This window comes from Pelodiscus sinensis, chromosome 2, assembly GCF_049634645.1.
Source record: "Pelodiscus sinensis isolate JC-2024 chromosome 2, ASM4963464v1, whole genome shotgun sequence".
NCBI classification, from domain to species: Eukaryota; Metazoa; Chordata; order Testudines; family Trionychidae; genus Pelodiscus; species Pelodiscus sinensis.
Genome location: NC_134712.1, coordinates 256,657,038 through 256,678,493, shown reverse-complemented (window position 1 = coordinate 256,678,493; position 21,456 = coordinate 256,657,038). Strand labels below are relative to the sequence as shown.

At 43.5% G+C, this 21,456-nt stretch overlaps 1 protein-coding gene across 4 annotated transcripts in view; it reads left to right on the top strand.

The window, feature by feature from the left end:
* SMARCC1 (SWI/SNF related BAF chromatin remodeling complex subunit C1) overlaps positions 1-21,456 on the top strand; it is a 142,234-nt gene that overhangs the window by 101,061 nt on the left and 19,717 nt on the right. For all 4 annotated transcript variants that reach the window (XM_075923022.1, XM_075923025.1, XM_075923023.1 and 1 more), the window contains 2 exons: positions 3,643-3,777; positions 12,589-12,847. In XM_075923022.1, coding sequence (XP_075779137.1) covers positions 3,643-3,777; positions 12,589-12,847 — 394 coding nt within the window. The remainder of the gene's footprint in view (positions 1-3,642; positions 3,778-12,588; positions 12,848-21,456) is intronic.

The following is a 21,456-nucleotide window of genomic DNA, read 5'->3' as shown; positions in this document are numbered from 1 at the left end:
CCGTGAAAAAGCATTTCATGACTTTATTTTTACTCCTGAACCCACTTATTGCTGTAGATGGATGTAGTGCCCTTTATCTAGTAGGGATGTTACATTTCGATTAATGTAATTTCCATCGGCTACTCAATTAGTCAATAAGAGGGGAAGGCACTCACTCTCCCGCTGTGCCTCTGCCTTTGAAATGTACAATGTAAATGTATAATGTACATTTCAAAGGGAGAGGCGAAGCAGGTAGGATCAACATGAACAGGCACTGCTTCAGTTCCCACTTCACTGTTTCCCTGCTGCGCCTCTGCCTTCCCTGTTCTGCTGCAGAGATGGTGCTGATAAAGGCAGTGGGGGGAGAGGAGAGCAGCTAGTTTAGTCACTGCTCAACTACCGATAAGCATGTGCTTATTGTGTAGTCGACTAGTCGCGTACATCCCTATTATCTAGTCATGTGGTTGATCAAAACAGCCCGTGACAAGATTGCTGGTTCCTAGATTATCAAGCCAAAAGGGATCATTGTGACCTTTTGCATAACATGGCTCATAACACTTCCATGAAATAATTTGTTTGAACTAGAGCAGATCTTTTAGAAAAACATCCAATCTGGATTTAAAAATTTCCGGAGATGGGGAATCCACCATTTGAGAAGTCCTAGCTCCCACTTCGGTGCTAAGATCATGATCACCTTTCCATAGTAACAGTTCCCTATAACATGGGCAATAGGAGATTCTTCTTCAACAGTATCAACAGTATCAGTTATTTTTCCCCTTTCTTCTGAGGCCCTAGCCTAGACACAACCACACTGTTCCTGTCTAGTGAAACCAGAGCACAAGCTTCTCAAAACCATTCCCAGACCCAGTTCTGCAGTATCACCACACTGTGTAGCTAGCTTTGCTGAATTCTTTTGTATTTGAGCAGTGAGTTATAACAGTAGCTAGTGTGTACGTGGTCAGTTAAAGTGCTCATCCTTCTGTCTTTTCATTTTAAACTGAAATACTCAAGCAGTACTAGAGAGTGGTCTCATTTAGATACCATGTATTTAAATGATTAATTATCCCTAGACGTACAGCTGATTATCTGCAATAGTAAAGATAAAGCTTGAGGGAAAGAGTTGAGGTTTGTTGGTTTTGACTACAATCAGTTTTTTCACTCTTAAATGTAGAGTATAGTTTCAGTTTTTCATAAAAGAACTATGCTGTAGCTAACGGATTGTAAAAAAAAAACAAAAAAAATACCTGGGATTTCTTTTATATAAGTACATCAGAAGCAGGAAGCCGGCTAACCAGCCAGTGGGGCCACTGAATGATCAAGATGCTAAAGGAGCACTGAAGCATGATAAGGCCATTGCAAAGAAATTAAATGAATTCTTTGAATCAGTCTTCATGGCTGAGAATGTGAGGGGGATTCCCAAACCTGAGCCATTCTCTTTTAGTGACAAATCTGAGGAATTGTCCCAGATTGAAGTGTCATTAGAAGCGGTCTTGGAACAAATTGATAAATTAAACAGTAATAGGTCACCAGGACCAGATGGTATTCAGCCAAGAGTTCTGAAGAAACTCAAATGTGAAATTGCAGCATTACTAACTGTGTTATATAACCTATAATTTAAATCAGATTTTTTTTACCCACTGATTGGAAGATAGCAAATGTGATGCCTATTTTTAAAAAGGGCTCCAGAGGTGATCCTGGCAGTTACAGGCTGGTAAGCCTATGTCCTTATCAAGCAAATAGGTTGAAACTGTAGTAAAAAACAATGTTTTCAGACATATAGATTAACACAATTTGTTGGGGAAGAGTCAGTATAGTTTTGTAAAGGGAAATCATGCCTCTCCAATCTAATACAATTCTTTGAGGGAATCAGCCACGTGAATAAGGGGAAATCTAGTGGATATCTACTTAGATTTTTTCAGAAAGCATTTAACAAGATCACTCCCAAATGCTCTTAAGGAAAGTAAGCTGTTATGTGATGAGAGAAGGTCCTTGGTAACTTGTTACAAGATAGGAAACAAAGGATAGGAATAAATTATCTTGTTTTCAGAATGGAGAGAGTTAACTAGTGGTGTCCCCTAGTGGTCTGTTCTGGGATCAGTCCTTTTCAACAGATTCATTAAATGGTCAGGAAAAAAAGGTAAACAGTGAGGTGTCAAAATTTGCAGATGTTACCAAGTTACTCAAGATAGGTAAGTCCCAGCTAGACTGCAAAGAGCTACAAAAGGAGGTCTCAGAACTGAGTGACTAGGCAACAAAATGGCAGATGAAATTACATGTTGATAAATGCAAAGTAATCCATATTAGAAAACATAATCCCAGCTATACGTATAAAATGAAGGGGTCTAGATTAGCTGTTACCATTCAACAAGAAGATCTTGGAGTCACTGTGGATAGTTATCTGAAAACATTCACTAAATGTGCAGCAGCAATCCAAAAAGGGAATAAAATGTTGGGAATCATTAAGAAAGGGATAGATAATAATACAGAAAATATCATATTGCCTCTATATAAATCAGTGGTATACTTGAATACTGTATGCAGATGTGGTCTCGCCTTCTCAAAAACAGATGTATTGGAATTGGAAAAGGTTTAGAAAAGGGCAACAAAATGATTAGGGGAATGGAATGGGATGTGTGTAAGGAGAGATTAATAAGACTGGGACTTTTGAGCTTGGAAAAGGGACGAGTAGGGGGGATATGAATATAAAATCATGATTAGTGGAGAGGAAGTGCTATTTATTCCTTCTCCTAACACAAGAACTAGGGGTCACCAAATGAAATTAATAGGCAGCAGGTTTAAAACAAAAGGAAGTGTTTCTTCCCACAACACTTAGTCAACCTGTGGAACTCTTTGCCAGAGGATGTAATGAAGGCCAAGACTATAAGAGGGTTCAAAACAGAGCTAAATACATTCATGGAGGATAGGTCCATCAATGGCCATTAGGCAGGATGGGCAGGGATGGTGTCAGTCAGAAGCTGGGAATGATCGACAGGGGAACGGATCACTTGATGCTTATCTGTTCTGTTCATTCCCTCTGGGGCATCTGGCACTGGTCACTCTCTCAAGACAGAATATTATATGAACCTTTGATCTGACTCAGTATGGATGTTCTTCTTAATCTTTCAACAGACTTGACACATTGACCGTCAAGCAAGGTACACGTTGAAACGGAACTGCTACTCTGGGCAGAATTGTAATTGTATTTGTTTGCTGTTGAATATTGTAATGGGATCCACTTTTAACTAGTTACATAACCTCCAGTTCAGTTCTGTGATGCTCTCTAGAATGACAGAGGAATACTTGACATTTCCTCAGTCTTTCTGAGTATCTTTTTGTGTAATAACCTCGCAAACACAATAGTAAAGACTTTTTAGATCACATGTAACTAGGCAGCATGTATCTTTTACCCTAGATCCCTTGTTAGCCCCTTGCTTTCCCATTATAATACCTCTACTCCGGTTGCTGACAAATTCAAAAGGTTCTAAGGCAAAATCAAATTGTCTAGAGGGAGTGAGATTGTACAATATTCATTTATATGTAAGCTGAACATCTGTCTATTTTGACTTCAGAATTCTAGGAGGATTATCATTGTGAGAATAAAGTATTGAAAATAAATGTTTGGTGAAAGTGAACAAATGTTAACCTTTGTGTGTTTTCCCTTAGCACTTAGCAGCAGTGGAAGAGAGAAAGATCAAGTCCTTGGTAGCCCTCCTGGTGGAAACACAAATGAAGAAACTAGAGATCAAACTTCGTCATTTTGAAGAGCTGGAAACAATCATGGACAGAGAGAAAGAAGCAGTAAGTACAGAAGACTAATTCTCTGTGATATCTTAGAGCAAGCCAATAGTTAGAGAGTTCTCTGCATGTCAGAATAGCTGGCATATTAGTAATTTCTTCTATTCCCCACCGTTTAAATGTATAGCTCTTGTTAGCTCACCTAGGGTATATCTACACCGCAATTAAAAACCCTCCACTGGCCTATACCAGCTGATTCAACCTTTTGGTATAAGGGCCTATTTCACTGTGGTGTGAATGTTTGTGGTTTGGCAGGAATCCTGGTTCTAGGATCCTGTGAGATGGAAAGGTCCCAGAGCTTGGACAGAACCTGAATGTCTACAAGGCATTTAAACAGGCCATTAGCACCAGCAGTGTCTTCTGGCACTGGCCAGCCACTGCTGTCTAATTGCAGTATAATTAGACATACCCCTAGAATTCATAGTTCTCAGATTAAACGGTTTGATTCATCTCTCTGATGTGTCTGCCCACGATCTCTTCTGTAATGTAAAAGAGTGAGTTAGTACTAGCTATTATGTATTGGCCCCTAATTTGCCTCTTGCCCCCACCCTGTATTCATTTTGGGATGAAAATGTACAGCGCCTGCGCAGAGATGACATCTGATGAGTCGGTGGAAAGGAGTAATTTGTGATTCAAGGATTGTGATTACTGAAAAAAGAATAGGTAGCTCCTGAGGGCGGAAGGAGAGGAAGCAAAGGAGAGCAAAACGGAGGATGCAGTCATAGGGATTGATGGGAATAAGAAGAAATAGTCGGAAAGTGGCAGGTTAAAAGTGTCAAAAACAAACCTAAGAAAATGGGACAGAGGAAAGGGAGCCAGGAAGACACAGATCTAGGAAAATGCTCAGATTGGCTAGAAGGCAAGGAGTTAGAGACAAGGGAGGGAAAAGAGGAGGAGTTGATCCTCAGGATCAGATGATTACTGATCAAAGAATCAGCATTCTTTTTCTGGGAAGAGACTGACATAATAATAGTAGGAGCTAGGACACAGGTTTAGTTTGGTTTCTGCTCGTTTGAAACATGACATGCCAAATGCAAATCGATAGTAACAAACGAGTGACTTTTGTGGCTTTTTGAGTCCCTTGTTTTAACATTCCTTTGTTCTGCACAGTTAGAATCAGAAATGACTAGGAGAAGAGATATTTGTCTTTGCAGGATATGCAGCATACACTGAATCAGCCTCTGAAACAGTGTTGCTGGTTTTTTTAATGAGACATGGTATCCTTCTGTGCTGACCTCAGTTAAATTTTTCATCAGTCTTGATGTGGTTTGTTTGTTTGTTTGTTTGTTTGTTTGTTTGTTTTTAACCTGGTGAAATCATTTTTTAATCTCTTTGTGGGCAGTGCAGTGGTGGAAGTAAATGAGGTGATGAGTAGGGTTGTGAAAATGTAACTGTTTACATGGTTAATCGATGATCCTGGGCTCATTGTTTAACATGCATGGTTACATGCAGTGTCCTCCTCCCCTATGCTTCCGCCTCCGTATCAAAGGCAGTAGAGTGGCGGGAGGGAGTGGCAGGTGAGAGCCGGTGTGCGCAGGCTGCTCCCCGACCCCCTATGTAACTGCTAATTTACAGCGTTTACACAATTACATAATTAAATGCATTTTAACATCCCTATTTATGAGAGAGTGATCTATAGTTCGTGGGTTTTTCATACTTGGCATTGTGACAGATATTGCAATAGCAGGCAATGTTTTTGGGGCCTGCATTAAATTTACAGTTGGTTTCTATGAGATTGTGTTCTACTCCACGAGGGAGGATTTTTATCACAGCTCTGACAGGAACTAGACACGTTGGGGAGTGATTAAGGTGAATCACTGAAACTAAATAACTCTAGAGAGGTACCATGCCCAGCAGTGGTTTGTGCAGACTCGGTCAAGCTTGACTTTCCACAGACAAGGAAATAAAGAAACGCCATTTGGTTAAAAAAAACCAACAGATAAACTTGAGCTGTCTAACTTTCTGACCCAGCAAATGGTCGTGACTTTCTGTCCAAGGCAGGCCCCAACCCTTGCATAAGATTTGGAGATACTTTGGCCTGCTAGGGCTCTCTAACACTGATGAGTGACTCCTTGTATGCTCAGTGTGTGTTGATATCTGTTGTTGTTTCTATATATTTCTTCATAATGCGTTTTTCCCTAAGAATAAATGTTTGCTTAGACTGTGCTATATGCTAACTTGTAACTGCTAGCAACATGCTTTTTCATAGTCCTCGGACAGCATCACACAACAGCTGGTCTTCAGGCAGATGGGCTTGCTGAGGGTATCACCATGTACGGCAGGGAGCTGTGCATCCTTAAAGTCTCCAGTCAAAAGGCAATAGGGCGAGGGTCTCTGCCCAGATATATGGACAAATGTGTCGCTGGAGTATCACTTGGGGTTTAGGTTGGGAGAGATCTAGGTGCAATTCCTGTGACATTGTGGCAGTCCTCACATGTGAATGTAATGGAATTTACATCCTCATCTTAGCATTAGTCAGACTGGCAGATTTTGGCAAACTCTGGTCTTCTATCAGAGCAGAAAGTCAAAAGGTGTTTGTTCTTTGCCTAGTATCCTTAGCTGTTCCACTATGCATGGCTGCCTCTTATACTGACTGGCAAATAAAGAAATGGCTGTAACTAAGTTGAAAAGGGTCTCTCTAGATTTTCTTGTCTTTAGGGGAAATACACCATTACAGTGACAGCCTTTCGTTTTGAGGCCTCCTGACATTTTTCTTTTTAGCATTTTATTTATGAGTTCCCCCCGGCTCCTGGTAGCCAAAATTCAGCTTTATCCACTGACACTCTGGATATTTAGTAGAGTAATTAAATTTAACCAAAACAGAAGTTCCATGCTACTGTGCTAGATTCTGTACCCACCTATCCATATAGCTCCGTTTGAGCAGTCCCAGCCTTCTATTATAGTAAAGGACACCTGCCTGTAACTTAAAAGAAATCTGCAAGTAGGGCTGTGGGAGGGGAGAAGGTTTTATGCATAACACATTTTGTTCAGTTTGTAATCTGAAGCCATTTCAGCACTGTCAGCGCTGATTATGTGTAACTGGAAAGTCTGTTGAATGCAGCATTGTTGGCCCAGAAATTGTAGTAACACATGAATGAATGCCTTCTTTTTACTGTCGTGGAAAGGCAGTGGAGGAGGTAGAATGATGAACCTGCTGTGGCTGCTGTAGTGTGCACATATCAGATTTATCAGCCATTTCTAATTGTGCATCATTTTGAGGCAGCTTGACAACATTGTGCTGTTCTTAATCTTTTCCTGTTGTAAATGTTGACAGCAAATATATCGAAGAACCTTCTGTCACTCTGATGATACCACGCGTCCCCATTTCCTGTCATCTCCATGAGTCAAGTTGTTCATGCATTGGTTTGTGATGAGCACTGATCCAGGCTGAGCCAATCTGATTTAGCTCTCGTATGATTTTTCATTATCACAGTATCACCTGGCTCTGAGCATTGAAATGTAAATGCATGGGTACTGATCAGCCTTGACGGAAAACATATGTGTATTGATGACAAAACCCTCACGAAGCCTAGTGCTAGGGAAGTCACAATATGTTACATGTCATTTTAAATCTGTCTTTTTGCACTTCTTTGGGAGTGTGGCTCAGTAGTTTCAGAGCTAGCATGTGAAACCTGCTGCTTTGTCTGTGAATCAATTTTAGACCTGATGTGCATCACAGCTCACGTATGTTTCACATGAGTCTTCATCTTTCATGAGTCTCTTCTGTGTGACTTTCTGTGCCTTGTCCGCCTATATGTTTTGCCAGTCCAGTGGAGGAAATGTGTAGAAGAAAAGCTTTCGCCAGCATTTAGACTTGACACACATCGCTAGACATTTGTTTTCATTGCGGAGAAGTTTGTAGTGACATTCTGCAGAATTGCCCTCCTTACATGTATTGCAACAAGAGAAGGTGGCCTGCAGATGGAGAAGCAGGAATGTGTTAGAATATTAAGGTAGGCTGCAGTGCGATCTCTTTTTATTAAGCCTTGCTCTCAGGGCACCTGAAGCAATTCTGCTGTGAACTGCCTGCCACCTATTGTTTCTGTTTTCACACATGCGCCATTACCCCATTGGGGTATTTGTCTTTTCATTTGAGTATGTTCCTCCTGGTAAAGTGTCAAATTAGTCAAGGACAAAGAAATCATGGCAGCATGAATAAGCACATTGTGGTCATTACATGCTGAAAAATAGCCCTCCACAAGAGCTTTAAATTATTCATTAGCTCTGCTCCCCATCTGGTTCTGTTGCATGTTTTGTGGCCACATGGGTTTTTTACTCACACTTTGGTAGTGTGGCGCTGTGTGTTTTGTGGGATGGAGTTCTTCTAGAAATCTTAAAAGTGTGTTTGCAGTGAGCAAAGGACTCTGACTGCAGAAAACCTGTTCTTTGCATGCCATAGACCATACTATAATTACATTAATAACTCTGTGGCAGGAAAAATACCACAGTAACCCAACACCATGGCATTTCATTTCAGAAACGGGAACTACACAAAAATAAGGAGGTTAGTTAAACAGAAGTGAAAAAGTAGTGTGTTAAAAGTGAAATCCCGGTAAGCTGCATGGAAACTTTTTAAAGATACCATAATAGAAGCTCAACTTCAGTGTATACCCCAAAATAAAAAACATAGTAAGAAAACCAAAAAAGTGCCGACTGTGGCTTAACAACCAAGTAAAAGAAGCAGGGAGAGATAAAAAGGCATAGTTTAAAAAGTGGAAATTAAATCCTAGTGAGGAAAATAGAAAGGATCATAAATTCCAGCAAATGAAGTGCAACAATATAATTAGGAAGGTCAAAAAAGAATTTGAAGAACAACTAACCAGAAACTCAAAAATGTATAGCAATAAAATGAAGTACATCAAAAGCAGGAAGCCTGCTAAACCAGTGGTTCCCAACCTTTTTTATATGGTGGATTGATAAACCCATTCACAAACTTTTGGCAGACCAGCAACATTTTATTTGCATATTCATTTGCAATTTTGCCAGTCCACCAAATGTCCGTGGCCCCCAGAGCCCCGCAGTGCCAGCCCTAAGTTCTAGAGCCCTCTACCACCCCCAGTGCCTGCCACTGACCGCAGAGTCCCCTGCACCTAGCCCCCCAGTGCCAGTGTCTTGCCCTCAGAGCCCCCATCACAAACGCCTCAGTGCCAGCACCTCACCACCAGGACCCCCCCAGTACCAGTTTCCTGTTTTCAGAGCCCCATTGCACTCAGCTCCTCCGTGGTTCCCCCAGTGCCAGCCTCCAATATTAGCTCCATCCCCAGAGACCCCAAATGCCAGCCCTGCCCCAGAACCCACCCACTACAAGCCCCACTCCAGTGTCAGCCCCCCACCTCTTAGAGACCCCATCCCTTAGAGCTTCCTAGTATTAGCCTCACCCCAAGACCTCCCCATTGCCAGCCTCCCACCTCTTAGATCCCCCCACTCCGAGCCCCCCAGCACTAGCCCCACCCCCCAGTGCCAGCCCTGCACTGCCTCCCAGCTGCCAGCTGAGCGCTGCTGCCTGGGTTGTGGCTGCTCTAAGGCTGCCGTGCCCGGCTCCGCACAGCCCTCCTACCATGCAGCAAACCACTCTTCCACTTTCAAGAGAAGACCCCACCCCAGTCTGGTGCTGGTTGGCTGAGAGGCAGGGAAGAACATGCCTCTCCCGACAGCCATGGCAGCCTGCGGTTCACGGTCCGATACTGGTTCGTGGACTAGCAGGTTGGGAACCGCTGTGCTAAACGACGAGTCAGACCATTGGACAATTGAGATGCTAACAAAGCACTCAAGGATGATGGTAGATGAGGAGCAATGGTCTGAAGTTGCAGTGGGGGAGGTCTACGTTGAATATTAGGAAGAACTATTTCATGGTAAAGCACTGGAATGGGTTACCTAAGGAAGTGGTGGAATCTAGAGTTTTTAAGTCCTGGCATGACAAAGCCCTGGCTGGGATGATTTAATTGGGATTGCTCCTGCTTTTAAGCAGGAGGTTGGATTCTGACCTCCTGAGGTCTCTTCCTAGCCTCTGATTCTCTGATAAGGTCATTGCAGAGAAACTAAATGAATTCTTTGCGTTGGTCTTCACAGCTGAGGATGTGTGGCAAAATTTGCAGAGGACACAAAACTTGTCATAATTATTAAATCCAAAGCAGATAGTGAACAGCTTCAAAAGGAGCTCACAAACAAGCTGACGGGGCAACAAAATGGCAGATGAAATTCAGTGTTGATAAAAAATACAAGCCCAACTTTATGTCTAAAATGATGGGGACTAAATTAGCTGTTACCACTCAAAAAAGAGATCTCGGAGTCATTGTGGAGAGGTCTCTGAAAACATCCAGTCAGTGTTCAGTGGCAGTCAAAAAAGCAAACACAATGTTGGTGAATCATTAAAAAAGGGATAGAGAATGTTTTATTGCCTCTCTCTAAATCCAAGATATGCCCACATCTGGACTACTGCATGCAGATGTGGTCACCCCATCTCCAAAAAGATATCTTGGCACTGGAAAACGTCAGAAAAGGCCAACAAAAATGATTAGAGGTTTGGAAAGGCTGCCATATGAGGAGAAATTAATAAGACTAGGGCTTTTGAGCTTGGAAAAAAGATGATTAAGGGGGGATATGATAGAGGTCTATAAAATCAGGATTGGTGTGGGAAAGGGAATAAAGAAGTGTTGTTTTCTCCTTCACATCATAGAAGACTAGGGGTCACCAAATTAAATTAATCAATTTTTAAAACGAAAGGAAGTTCTGCTTCACGTAACATACTGTCAAGCTGTGGAAATTCTTGCCAGAGAATGTTATGAAGGCCAAGACTATAAGAGGGTTCAAAAAAGAGCTTGAAAAATTCATGGGCAATAGATCCATCAATGGCTCTTAGCCAGGGTGGGCAGGGATGGTATCCCTACCGTCTGTTTGTCAGAAGCTGGGAATGGGCAACGGGGCAATTTGATAATTCCCTGTTCTGTCCTTTCCCTCTGGGGCACCTGGCATTGGTCACAGTTGGCAGACAGGATATTGGGTTACATGGGCCTTTGTTCTGACCCAGAATGGCCGTTCATATGTTCTTATAGCTTGTATTGTAGCTTTAATGCTTCTATTTGAACATTGAGAGAAGAGCTATGGAAAGTCCCCAACTTACAAATGGATTGCGCTCCAGAACTTCATCTGTAAGTTGGTGGTTTGAAACTCAAGACACATTTTCTTATAGAAACAACGTTATAAATAGTAGCTAGGTTCACAGGCTAGCCCACGAACACTTATTTAACCCATAATGTTGCTGAAATACTCTATATTTGCAATGAAAAATCATAGAAATAGTTTTTTATTTAGCCTTGAATGCTGGTGATTGCGGAAAGGCAGGTTTAGTTGGAGGATGAGGAGGTAGGTGGAGATACTGAAAGGGACTTCTGGGTGCATCCCCTGACTGTTGCTACTCCCCAACCTCCTTTGAAGGCTCAATGCTGGATCCTACAGTCAGCCCTGTGCTCCATCCCCCACTCACCAGGAGGCAGCGAGCAGCTCGAGCCAGAGGAGCAGGGTGCAGCTTTGCAGCTGGTGGCTAGAGAGAAGCACCAGTTTCCCCTTCAAAGCACCACTTCTCTCCAGACAGTGGCTGCACGACCGCCACCTGCTCCTCCAGAGTCAACCAGCCAGCACTTGTGCTCACCACCACCTGTGTCTCTTGCCTTCTCCTCTGAAGCTGCAGGTGAGCTTTCCTTTGTATGTGCAGATGTTCCTAAATCGGACGTTTGTAACTCAGGGAGGGCTTGTACAAGTTTATAGAGTGTGGATATTTAGTTTCCGGGGTGGGGAGTAGGTTTTTGTTTTATTGAGAAATCACAACCTCTCTCTTCATTCTTCCCGGGGAAGGCAAAGAAGAGTTTAATCGGTATCTAGTCATGGCAGTTCATTTTCACAAAGTGTAACTCACCTGTGTTGAGAGAGCAGAGAAACTGAGAGTGGAATATATGAGCAGGTGTCTCAAAGGCTGGTATTTGGTGTCTGATCAGCTTCTTGTCTAGCACAAGGGATGTGTTTTTAAAATAAGGTGATAAAGCTGACAAAATTTATAAGTGATTCTCAAGAATCCAATTTCCCTCCATTTTTGCTTTTCTTTCCTGTCTAACTGAACAGAAGTGAGTTTGGATGGATCTGATAAAAACTTATGTTGTGGTATATCTCAACTAGGTTAAAACATAGGGGGTACAAGGACGCACATTTATCTGTTGCGTTTTGCTGGGCTTAGAGCTAGCTAAGGTTTCTGTATGAACTTTTCTATCCATAATGAGAAAATTAGTAACAGCACTATTGAAAGGAATGTCTTCTCCAGCTGGCTTATTTATTCAATCTCTAGGTTGCCTGTTACAAAGCTTTGTACCTAAACCACAGTAACAATGTGTTTTTTAAAAGTTCAAGGGAAAGACAGCTAGTCCAAACAGGAAGCTATATTCGCCTCAGCAATCCAAATCGGTGGTTAAGGGATACCTTCATGCATAGATTTCACTCATAGACTTCACACCCTATATGAACTTTGTTCATGTTCTTTGGGCATAATTTGGTGGTGAAATCTTTGTATAGAAAGCTCCTCTGGCTGTGTACCCTGTTCTTTCTTGAGGATTATCTTTCCTATAGTGCAATATGGGTCAGAAACTGCATCAGAAGAGAGAGTGAACATTACACAGACTATCTTGGGTTAAACTGTAGTTGTAGTGCCAATAGTGGTGAGCCGAGCAGGTAAGTTATCAATTGGTAACAAGAATTTCTGGTGTTTGGGGGAGCATTTCTTACATCTTTTCAGATTTCTAACTTGAATGTTTTTTCTCTTGACTGCAGTTAGAACAGCAAAGGCAGCAGTTGCTGACGGAACGACAGAACTTCCATATGGAGCAGCTGAAATATGCAGAATTAAGGGCCCGCCAGCAAATGGAGCAGCAGCACAGTCAGAACACACAACAATCGCACCAGCATTCCAGTGGGCCTGGCATGAACCCACTTGGGGCATCGGGGCATCCAGGCATGCTGCCTCATCAGCAGCCCCCTCCATACCCTATGATGCACCACCAGATGCCCCCGCCTCATCCACCCCAGCCAGGTAAGAGTTTATAAAAGATCATCAGCATTGATTAAAGCCAGAGGAAGAAGTGATGACAGTTGAAACTACACAGAGCGCCACTTATGTACTTATGTAATGTGCCTTTTTATTGTAAAGGGTGTCTCTTTTTATAGAACGGAAATGCAGTTTGAGGCCAGAATGGCTAACATTATTCGTGTTTCATGCAATTTTGTTTGGGATCTTCAGTGACTTGACACAACTACAAGCAATATAGAACTAACACAGCTCATGTGAGGATCATAGTGAATCACAAACTAAATATGAGTCAGTAATTTAATAATTTGCAACACACTGGTTGCAAAAAATAAAATGTTAAGTCTCATTCTGGAATGTATTAGTTGGAATGCTGTAAGTGAGACGCAAGAAGCAATTCTTTTGCTCTACTCTGTGCTGATTAGGCCGCAAGTGGAGTAATCTGATCTTTCGTTCAGATCTAGAAAATATGACCCACAAGGGAAAATTGAAAAAACCTGGGTTTCTTTAGTCTGGAGAAGACTGAGAGGGAACATAGGTTTTCAAAGACATAAAAGGGTGTTAAAAGGAGGCGGGAGAAAAACTGATCTTGACCTCTGAGGATAGGACAAAAAGCAGTGAGCTTAAATTGCAGCAAAGGCGTTTTAAGTTGAACATTAGGAAAAACTTCCTAACTGTCAGTGTTGTTATGTGCTGGAATAAATTTCCTAAGGATGTTCTGGAATCTTTATCATTGAAGATTTTTAAGACAAACACCTGTAAGGAATGGTCTGTATAATACTTAGTCTTGCCATTAGTGCAGAGGACTGGACTTGATCTCTCAAGGTCCCCCCCTTCCAGTCCTACAACTCTGTGATAGGAAAACACTGAGGGGTCTCTGAGGTTCAGACGATGGTGACTTGGTCACAGCATCTGGAAAGATATTTTATCTTTCGGATTTTAGATTGAAGAGTGAAGAAGTATAAATCAAGAAGGATTAATGGCTGGAGTGATGATAGGGAAGATTGTAGTAGCTCCAGTATGAGCGTTAATACGGGACTATGAGGGAAGAAATAGATTGTAGAAACGTTTTAGAGAGTGAAAGGACAAGCTATGGAAAGATCCTATACGTGGGGCAAGAAGGACATACGCATCCATGAGAATCCAAAATTAAGAGCTTCAGAGACAGAAGAGTAATGAAGACAAATTATAGTACTACGATAAATCATGGATTTATTCTGCTAAAGTCCAGAGTGGATCTGTGATTTTGTAATGGGAAAATCTCCAGATAATGTCTGGGGAAAGTATCATAATTAGGGATGTAATCGACTAGTTGACTACCTGATAAGCAAATTCTTATCAGATTATTGAGTAGGAACTCAGCGAGTCGCTTCCCCCCCACTTGCTGCCTCTATCGGAGAGGGGAGCGCAAACTGGTGCTGCAGGGAGCCAGATTAAAAGCTGTTTTCCTTCCAGCACCATCTCCAGGGAAGGCAGAGGGCAGCAGGGAAACAACGCGAGTGAGGATTGAAACAACCCACTCGCACCTGTCCCAACTGCTGCTCCTCTCCCTTTGAAATGTAGAAGAGCCACGCAGCAGGGATTGCTTTGGTCCTCACTGGTGTAGATTTCTGCTGTCTCTCTCCCGTTGAAATATACAAGAGCCGCAGGTGGGAGAGGCACGACGGGATAGTGAGCACCTATTAATCAATTACCCAATTAGCTGATTAATCAAAATGTAACGTCCCTAATCACAGTTTAAGGTTCAAGCTAAATGGTTTCTTCACATTTTCTTCATTTTACCAAAAATGTTACAGATTTTCTTAACTCTGAGCTAATTAGTTTCTGATAGCATAGATGAGATACTCTGAAATTGAGCGACAGGGAGTCCTGTGGCACTTTATAGACTAACAGATGTATTGGAGCATAAGCTTTCGTGGGCAAAGACCCACTTCGTCACATGCATCTGATGAAGTGGGTCTTTGCCCGCAAAAGCTTATGCTCCAATACATCTGTTAGTCTATAAGGTGCCACAGGATTCCTTGTCACTTTTGCAGATCCAGACTAACATGGATACCCCTCTGATATCTGAAATTGAGGTGTCAGAAGACAAGGTATGGAAGCAAATTGATAAATAAAAATGCAATAGGTCACTGAAGGTTTCACTTCTATAAACCAGGACATTCTGGTCTGGCAACACCCGGGGTCTGGCTCGGATCACCTCCTCTGGTCTGTCAAAATCTCGCATCTGGGACCAGTCAGTGCCAGACCAGGAATGTCCAACCTGTAGACCAAAATGGTCCATCAAAGAGTTCTTAAGGAGCTTAAGTGTGAAGTAACTGAGCTGCTAATAGGGTTACCAGGTGGCTTCAAAAAAAATACTGGACACACTTGGTCTCAGATGGGCGGGGGGGACACCAGCCAGGAGGGGAGCAGGGCTGGCCGGGAAGATGGGTGAGGGGGAAACAGCTGGTGGGAAGCAGGGGAGGAGGGGTGTTGGGGGCAGCAGGGCTGGCTGGGCGAGGATGCGGGGGGAGGGAGCGAGGCAACTGGCTGGTGGGAACCAGGTCGGGGAGAGTGGAGCTGGCCGGGGGAGATCGGGAGGGGTGAGGGTAGAACCGGCCGGCAGGAAGCAGGGCTGGTCGGGGGGAGCGGGGCTGGCCGGGAGGGGGTCGGGAGGAGCGGGACTGGGGAGGGAGCGGGGGGGGGGGGGAGAGAATCAGCTGGCAGGGAGCAGGATTGACCCGGGCACACGGAGATCCCGTGGTGCTACCCGTCCGCAGCATGAGCGTGTCTACCAGCCAGGCAGTTCGCAACTAGGTACTGATACTCCTAATAATAATAAAACTTACCTAATTAGAAAATACAGGTAGTCCCCGGGACTGTAGGTTTGTACTTAAGTTGAATTTGTACTTAAGTCGGAACTGGCGTCCAGATTCAGCTGCTGCTGAAACTGACCAGCGGCTGACTACAGGAAGCCCAAGGCAGAGTTTCTCTGCCCTGGGCTTCCTGGAATCAGCCGCTGATCAGTTTCAACAGCAGCTGAATCTGGACGCCTGGGACAGAGCAGCTGGGGTGCTGCCTAGGTCCCCGCAGCACTGCACCTCGGCGCTGCGGGGACCAACCTGGCAGCACCCCAGCTGCTCTACCCCAGGTGTCCCCAAGTCAGCTGCTGCTGAAACTGATCAGCGGCTGATTCCAGGAAGCCCGGGGCAGAGCAACTCTGCCTCGGGCTTCCTGTAGTCAGCCGCTGATCAGTTTCAGCAGCAGCTGACTTGGGGACGCCTGGGGCAGAGCAGCTGGGGTGCTGCCGGGTTGGTCCAGTAGCGCCGAGGAGCGGCGCTACTGGACCAACCCAGCAGCACCCCAGCTGCTCTGCCCCAGGCGTCCTGATTCAGCCGCTGCTGAAACTGACCAGCAGCAGCTGAATCAGGACGCCTGGGGCAGAAAAGCTGGGGTGCTGCCGGGTTGTTCCAGTAGCGCCGAGGAGCGGCACTGCGGGACCAACCGGCAGCGCCCCAGCTGCTCTACCACAGGCATCTGCGAGAAAAGCCTGGTCTGCTGGGGGGGGGGGGGAGGGGGACGCACTAGCTGCGCCCCTTCCCCCCCCCCCCCCCCCAGCAGACCAGGGAGACGCGGAGCAGCTTTTCTCGCCCTGGAGGACGCAGGCGGGGGACCGCGGCGCGTCTGGGCGGTCCCGCCACCTGCGTCCTTCGGGGCGAGAAAAGCCCCGTTCGTAAGTACGGATCTGACATAAGTCGGATCCGCGTAACTCAGGGACTGCCTGTAATGGACATTTTATATCTCTGGTATTTTCTTAATTTTTTTCCCCAGACAGAACCCTCAAATACTGAACTGTCCCGTTCAAAACCGGACACCTGGCAACCCTAGCTGCTAACAAAATATACCATGTTTTATTGAAATTAGGCATGTAAAAAGTCAGTTAAAAAGGTAACTGCTAAAATCTTAGTTGTTACATGGTTACATGTGCTGCAGGCTCTGCAGCATGAAGTTTATTTAAGCTTTGTAGTGCAAAGTCCGCAGCAAAGCCTCCCTAGGGCTGTGTCCAGACTCGAGGGTTTTTTCGAAAAAAGTAGCTTTTTTTCAAAAAAACTTCCCCTGCGTCTAGACTACAGCCGCGTTATTTCGAAATTAAATCGAAAGAACACGGCTTTTCTTTCGATGGCGGAAAACCTCATTTCACGAGAAAGAATGCCTTTTTTCGAAAGTGCTCTTTCGAAAAAAGGCATTCTTGAATGCAAACAGGGCTTTTTCGACTGCCTGGGTACTTTCTTTCGAAAAAGCGGCTTGCTTTTTCGAAAGTACTGCTTGCAGTCTAGATGCTCTTTTTCGAAAGAGGCTTTTTCGAAAGTATCTTTCGAAAAAGCCTCTTTCGAAAGAGGCTTGCAGTCTAGACGTAGTCTAGGAGTGGAGTTGCCAGCCCCTGCCAGCTTCACTCCCGGGGAGGCAGCCAATAAGCATTAGTTTATCTGTTAATTGATTAAACGCTAACATCCCTAATTGAAACCTGCTGCTGTTTCAGAGGATTGCAGGGTAGCATATTTTAAAAAAATATAGTTTACAACATCCCTACAGTGATCCAGGGGAATTCAAGGTCTTTGTAGCCTTACATCTTTACCTGGCAATGTAGTTGAAATGATCATTAAAAACAATTGGGAAAAAAAACCTTGGAAGCTCGCAATATGAAAGGGTCTAACCAGCAAAGTTTCAGCAAAGGAAAATAGTCTCTCCAATCTTTTATAATTCTTTAATTGTATTAGTACAGTAGTGCATAAAGAACCACCAGGTGACAAAATGTATCCAAGGCCATTGACAAGGTCCTGTACAAGAAGCTGCTGAAGAAGCTAAGAAGTCAAGGAGTGAGAAGCAAAATATTGTCATGAATCAAAAACTAGTGGCTAGGAGATGGAAAGGTTTAAATAGTCAGTTTTCATCATGGTGAAAGTAATAGCAGGGGACCTGGGTATCCCAATAGATACTTCCCAGCTGTGGTCAAAATAGTTACCAAGATGTTAAGTTGCGTAAGGAATGAGATTGTAAAAAATAATACAGTATATTTATGGTGTGGTGGCCTCATCTGGAACTCTGTGTGCTGTATTGGCTATTCCATGATAAAAAGAATATTGCAGATCTGGCGGGGGTTCAGAAGAGGAGCAAAAACTTTTCCAGGTCCTTGATAACTCTCTTTGCTGAAGTGAGATCAGAAAGGTTGGGGGATTGTTACCTTAGAAAAGGATATGAGTGAGACGGACATGATGGAAGTATCTAAATTTAATTATGGTGGTACTCATAAAGGAGGCCTAAACTTTTATGCACAGATCCCTCCACTAAATATCAGCAATCCTAAAAGAGGTGGTGGGACCCAGTCTGTTTGTGAAACAAGAAAGAAATCAACCCACATTTGGGAGCCCTTCCATTTGGGGATTGGTAAACATTGAAGATATCTTGGATCTCTGTAAGCAAATGGGAGTATTAGACTTTGCTAGAGTAATTGAAAATGATGGCTTCTTTGTGGGCTTCATTTATATGAATGAAGGGAAGAGCCTTCCCTTCATTAGAGAAAAGAGGGCTATCAGCTGATTAACAGTGAACTTTTCCTGGAATAATTCTTTGATCCCCCGAAAGATCTTCTGTGCCCTGTTGCATCTGAAGGTTTAGAAGACCTTACCTTTTATCATAGAGTAGATAGATCTGAGTAATAATTAACACTTCAAAAGGGTTTACATTTTCCAATGAAGTTCAGACATCTAGTCATCCCAACAGGCTTGTGATGTAGATGCATATATCCCTATTTTATAGATGAAGAAACTCAGGACACAGAAATGACTTCCCTAAAACTCATGCAGCAAGTCAGTAGCAGAGCATTATTAAAAATGGGGCATTCTTGATACCCAGTTCTGTGCTCAGTCCATTAACACATGCCTCTGGATTGGATCCAATTGACACTTTTACGATAGGAGGATTCTTGGTCCAGTTTAAAAATAGTTTCTGCTTCCTGGGTACAAAGAGGGTGAAAACTTTGAGCTTATTTTGACATTACTTGGAGCTCTGTTTGCATCTAAATCGATATCCTGGCCTCTTTTGATGTACCATTAATTTGGCTGTAGATTGAGACATCCCATACTAAGAGGAGGAATTGGGTGATGTAAGTGTTTTCCTTATATCTTTCCCCTCTTACATATATATTTCCCTCCTTGGACGCTCCAGGCATGATAGTAAAATACAGAATCTTTTTTTCTCTTGGTCACCAGATCATACTTCAGCCCAGTCAGTAACAAAAAGGTTGTTACAAAAAAAAATTGTTGCTTTCGTCGCCTCGCTGAAATAAGTTAATGAACTTAAAATAACTATTGGCTAGCCACCCACATTACAAATCTACTTTGCCACAATAGCTACTTATTGGCAGCCAGGTAAACAATCTCGCATAAGTGCTAAAATCGTGGTGTGGAGATGGAATTCACCTCACACTTAGCAGAAATCCTTTTTCTGGGCCCAGGGTGCACTGACAGGAGTGCAAATTGATGAAGCATAAGCTTTTATTGCCCATGTTGTAGAAAAAGAATTTTGGTCTCTGAGCTATGAGTACAGCCCTTTTACCCAATACACCTCTGTTAAATGGCTTTATAAAAAGAGCAGATCATTCCCTTGCCTGTTTGTGCAGGGCTGTCCAATATTGCTAGGAGGACTCCACCCACAGTGATCTATCCAAAGGAGTCTTTGAATTAGTGACAAGTGATACAATATGGCAGTCTAATGTTCATCCTACAGAGTTTGTTGGAGACTCCATTGGGTGGTCTGTGACTTGTCTGGCAGAGTTCTGTAAGAGAGAGTGACCCATTCAATTTACGTTGGTGGAAAAGTCATGGAGCAGTGTAACGGTGACAGAAGCATCAGAAGTCATACTGTCAATACATATTGCATGTGGTCGAGAATTAATGGGCCTCAGTGGGAAAAATACTGGTGCCAATTGTCCATTTTCAACTCCTTAGTTGCCTGTATGATTGCCTGAGACGTTTGTATGCTTTAACTGTGTGGATTAGAGATGTGATAGTGTGCATGTTCAGTCGATTAACCGATGAGCCTGGGCTCGTCAGTTAACCTTCATGGTTACAGGCAAGGTCCCCCATCCCTGCACAACTACCTCTGTATCAGGCAGTAGCACAGAGGAGAGAGCAGGCTTTTAAGCAGGCTCCCCACAAGCATCAGCTGCCTCCTCTCCCCCATGTGTAAACGTGTAACCGCTGAAAAATTCAGCAGTTACACACTTACCAAAAAATAAAACACATTTTAACATCCCTACTGTGGACTTTACTCAGTTTCCCAAAAGCATTATTATACAGAGTTCACTTTTGGCTTCCCTCTTTCTCTTGGTAAAGAATAAAAAGTAGTAACTGACAGTCCATTAGACCATGAACAAAATGATAGTTGGTGTGTCAAGTGACAGGGTGGTGAAGAGACGATTCTAAACAAGGTGATTGAAATTTGTAAAACATTTATTAACAGAAGATAAAAAATAACCCCGGCTTACAACTACCTCAAGTGCTAAGTGCAGTCAGAAAGTAGGATGGTAGCTGAGGCTAGAGTGAGGATCCTTTTCTCACTTCCTGCCTCAGTGGAGTTACCAGGCTAATGTGTTCTGTCTCATATGGCAGAGTTACCCATAAGACCTCAAATTCCTTTTGACTGCATATTGCTGCTCCTAGAGCTCTTCACAGCTCCCAAGGCCTACTCACAGCATTTGCTATTGTGGCTGATTGCATAATGGATCCAGATTCTGTCTGGATCAAGCTAGGGGAAGGAAGCCTCTGCAGTTCTTGATCCAGGCTCATCTGCTAGGTTGCTTGGGGCTGAGAATGGAATGTGAACTAAAGCTTTTCCGTTTTACAGAGTCTCATCAGTCCCTTTCCTAACCTTTGAGAGAAGCAATCATAATGCAACACTGGTTTCCCTCCTGCTCTGGAGCACAGTTGGAAAAATAATGTTAGTGATTGAGAGAGAAGAGGAACTTTCAGCAACCTGTCTCCTCTATTCTCGTCTATTAAATGTTTCTAATCTCTTCCACAAAGCCTTAACAAACTCATGTACCAGGTTCCACCATCAGCATTGTGTACTGCATGTCAGTACTAAATGGAAATCTGCATGGGGCAGGAAGTATGTCTCCTTTTGTCAGTGAAGGACTGAGCGTGCTGCTGGCTCTTCACCTGTATGTATCATTCTTTTACAAAGGTTTCCTATCACGTAAATGGGTTCTTTTCCAGAAGTTTGGAAAGGACAGATATAGCATCCTATCCACCTTCAGGAGCTCTACTTCAGTAATCTTTGACTCGGAATATCAAACGACCAGCAGGGTCCAGGTCCTGACCTCTCCCTATCTGAGGAAGTGGGTTTAGCCCACGAAAGCTCATGATACTATATATATTTGTTAGTCTCTAAAGTGCTACAGGACTACTGGGGTTTTGGGGTGTTCTTTTAGAGTTTTACAGACTAATGTGGCTCACCCTTCTGTGACCTTTCCCCAGTCTGACAATTCAGCTGCTTTTCTTTTCCTGTGAATTCCAGAGCCAGCTCTGCCCTTCACAATTACAACATTTGTTATCTGCAGCCGATCTGTGATC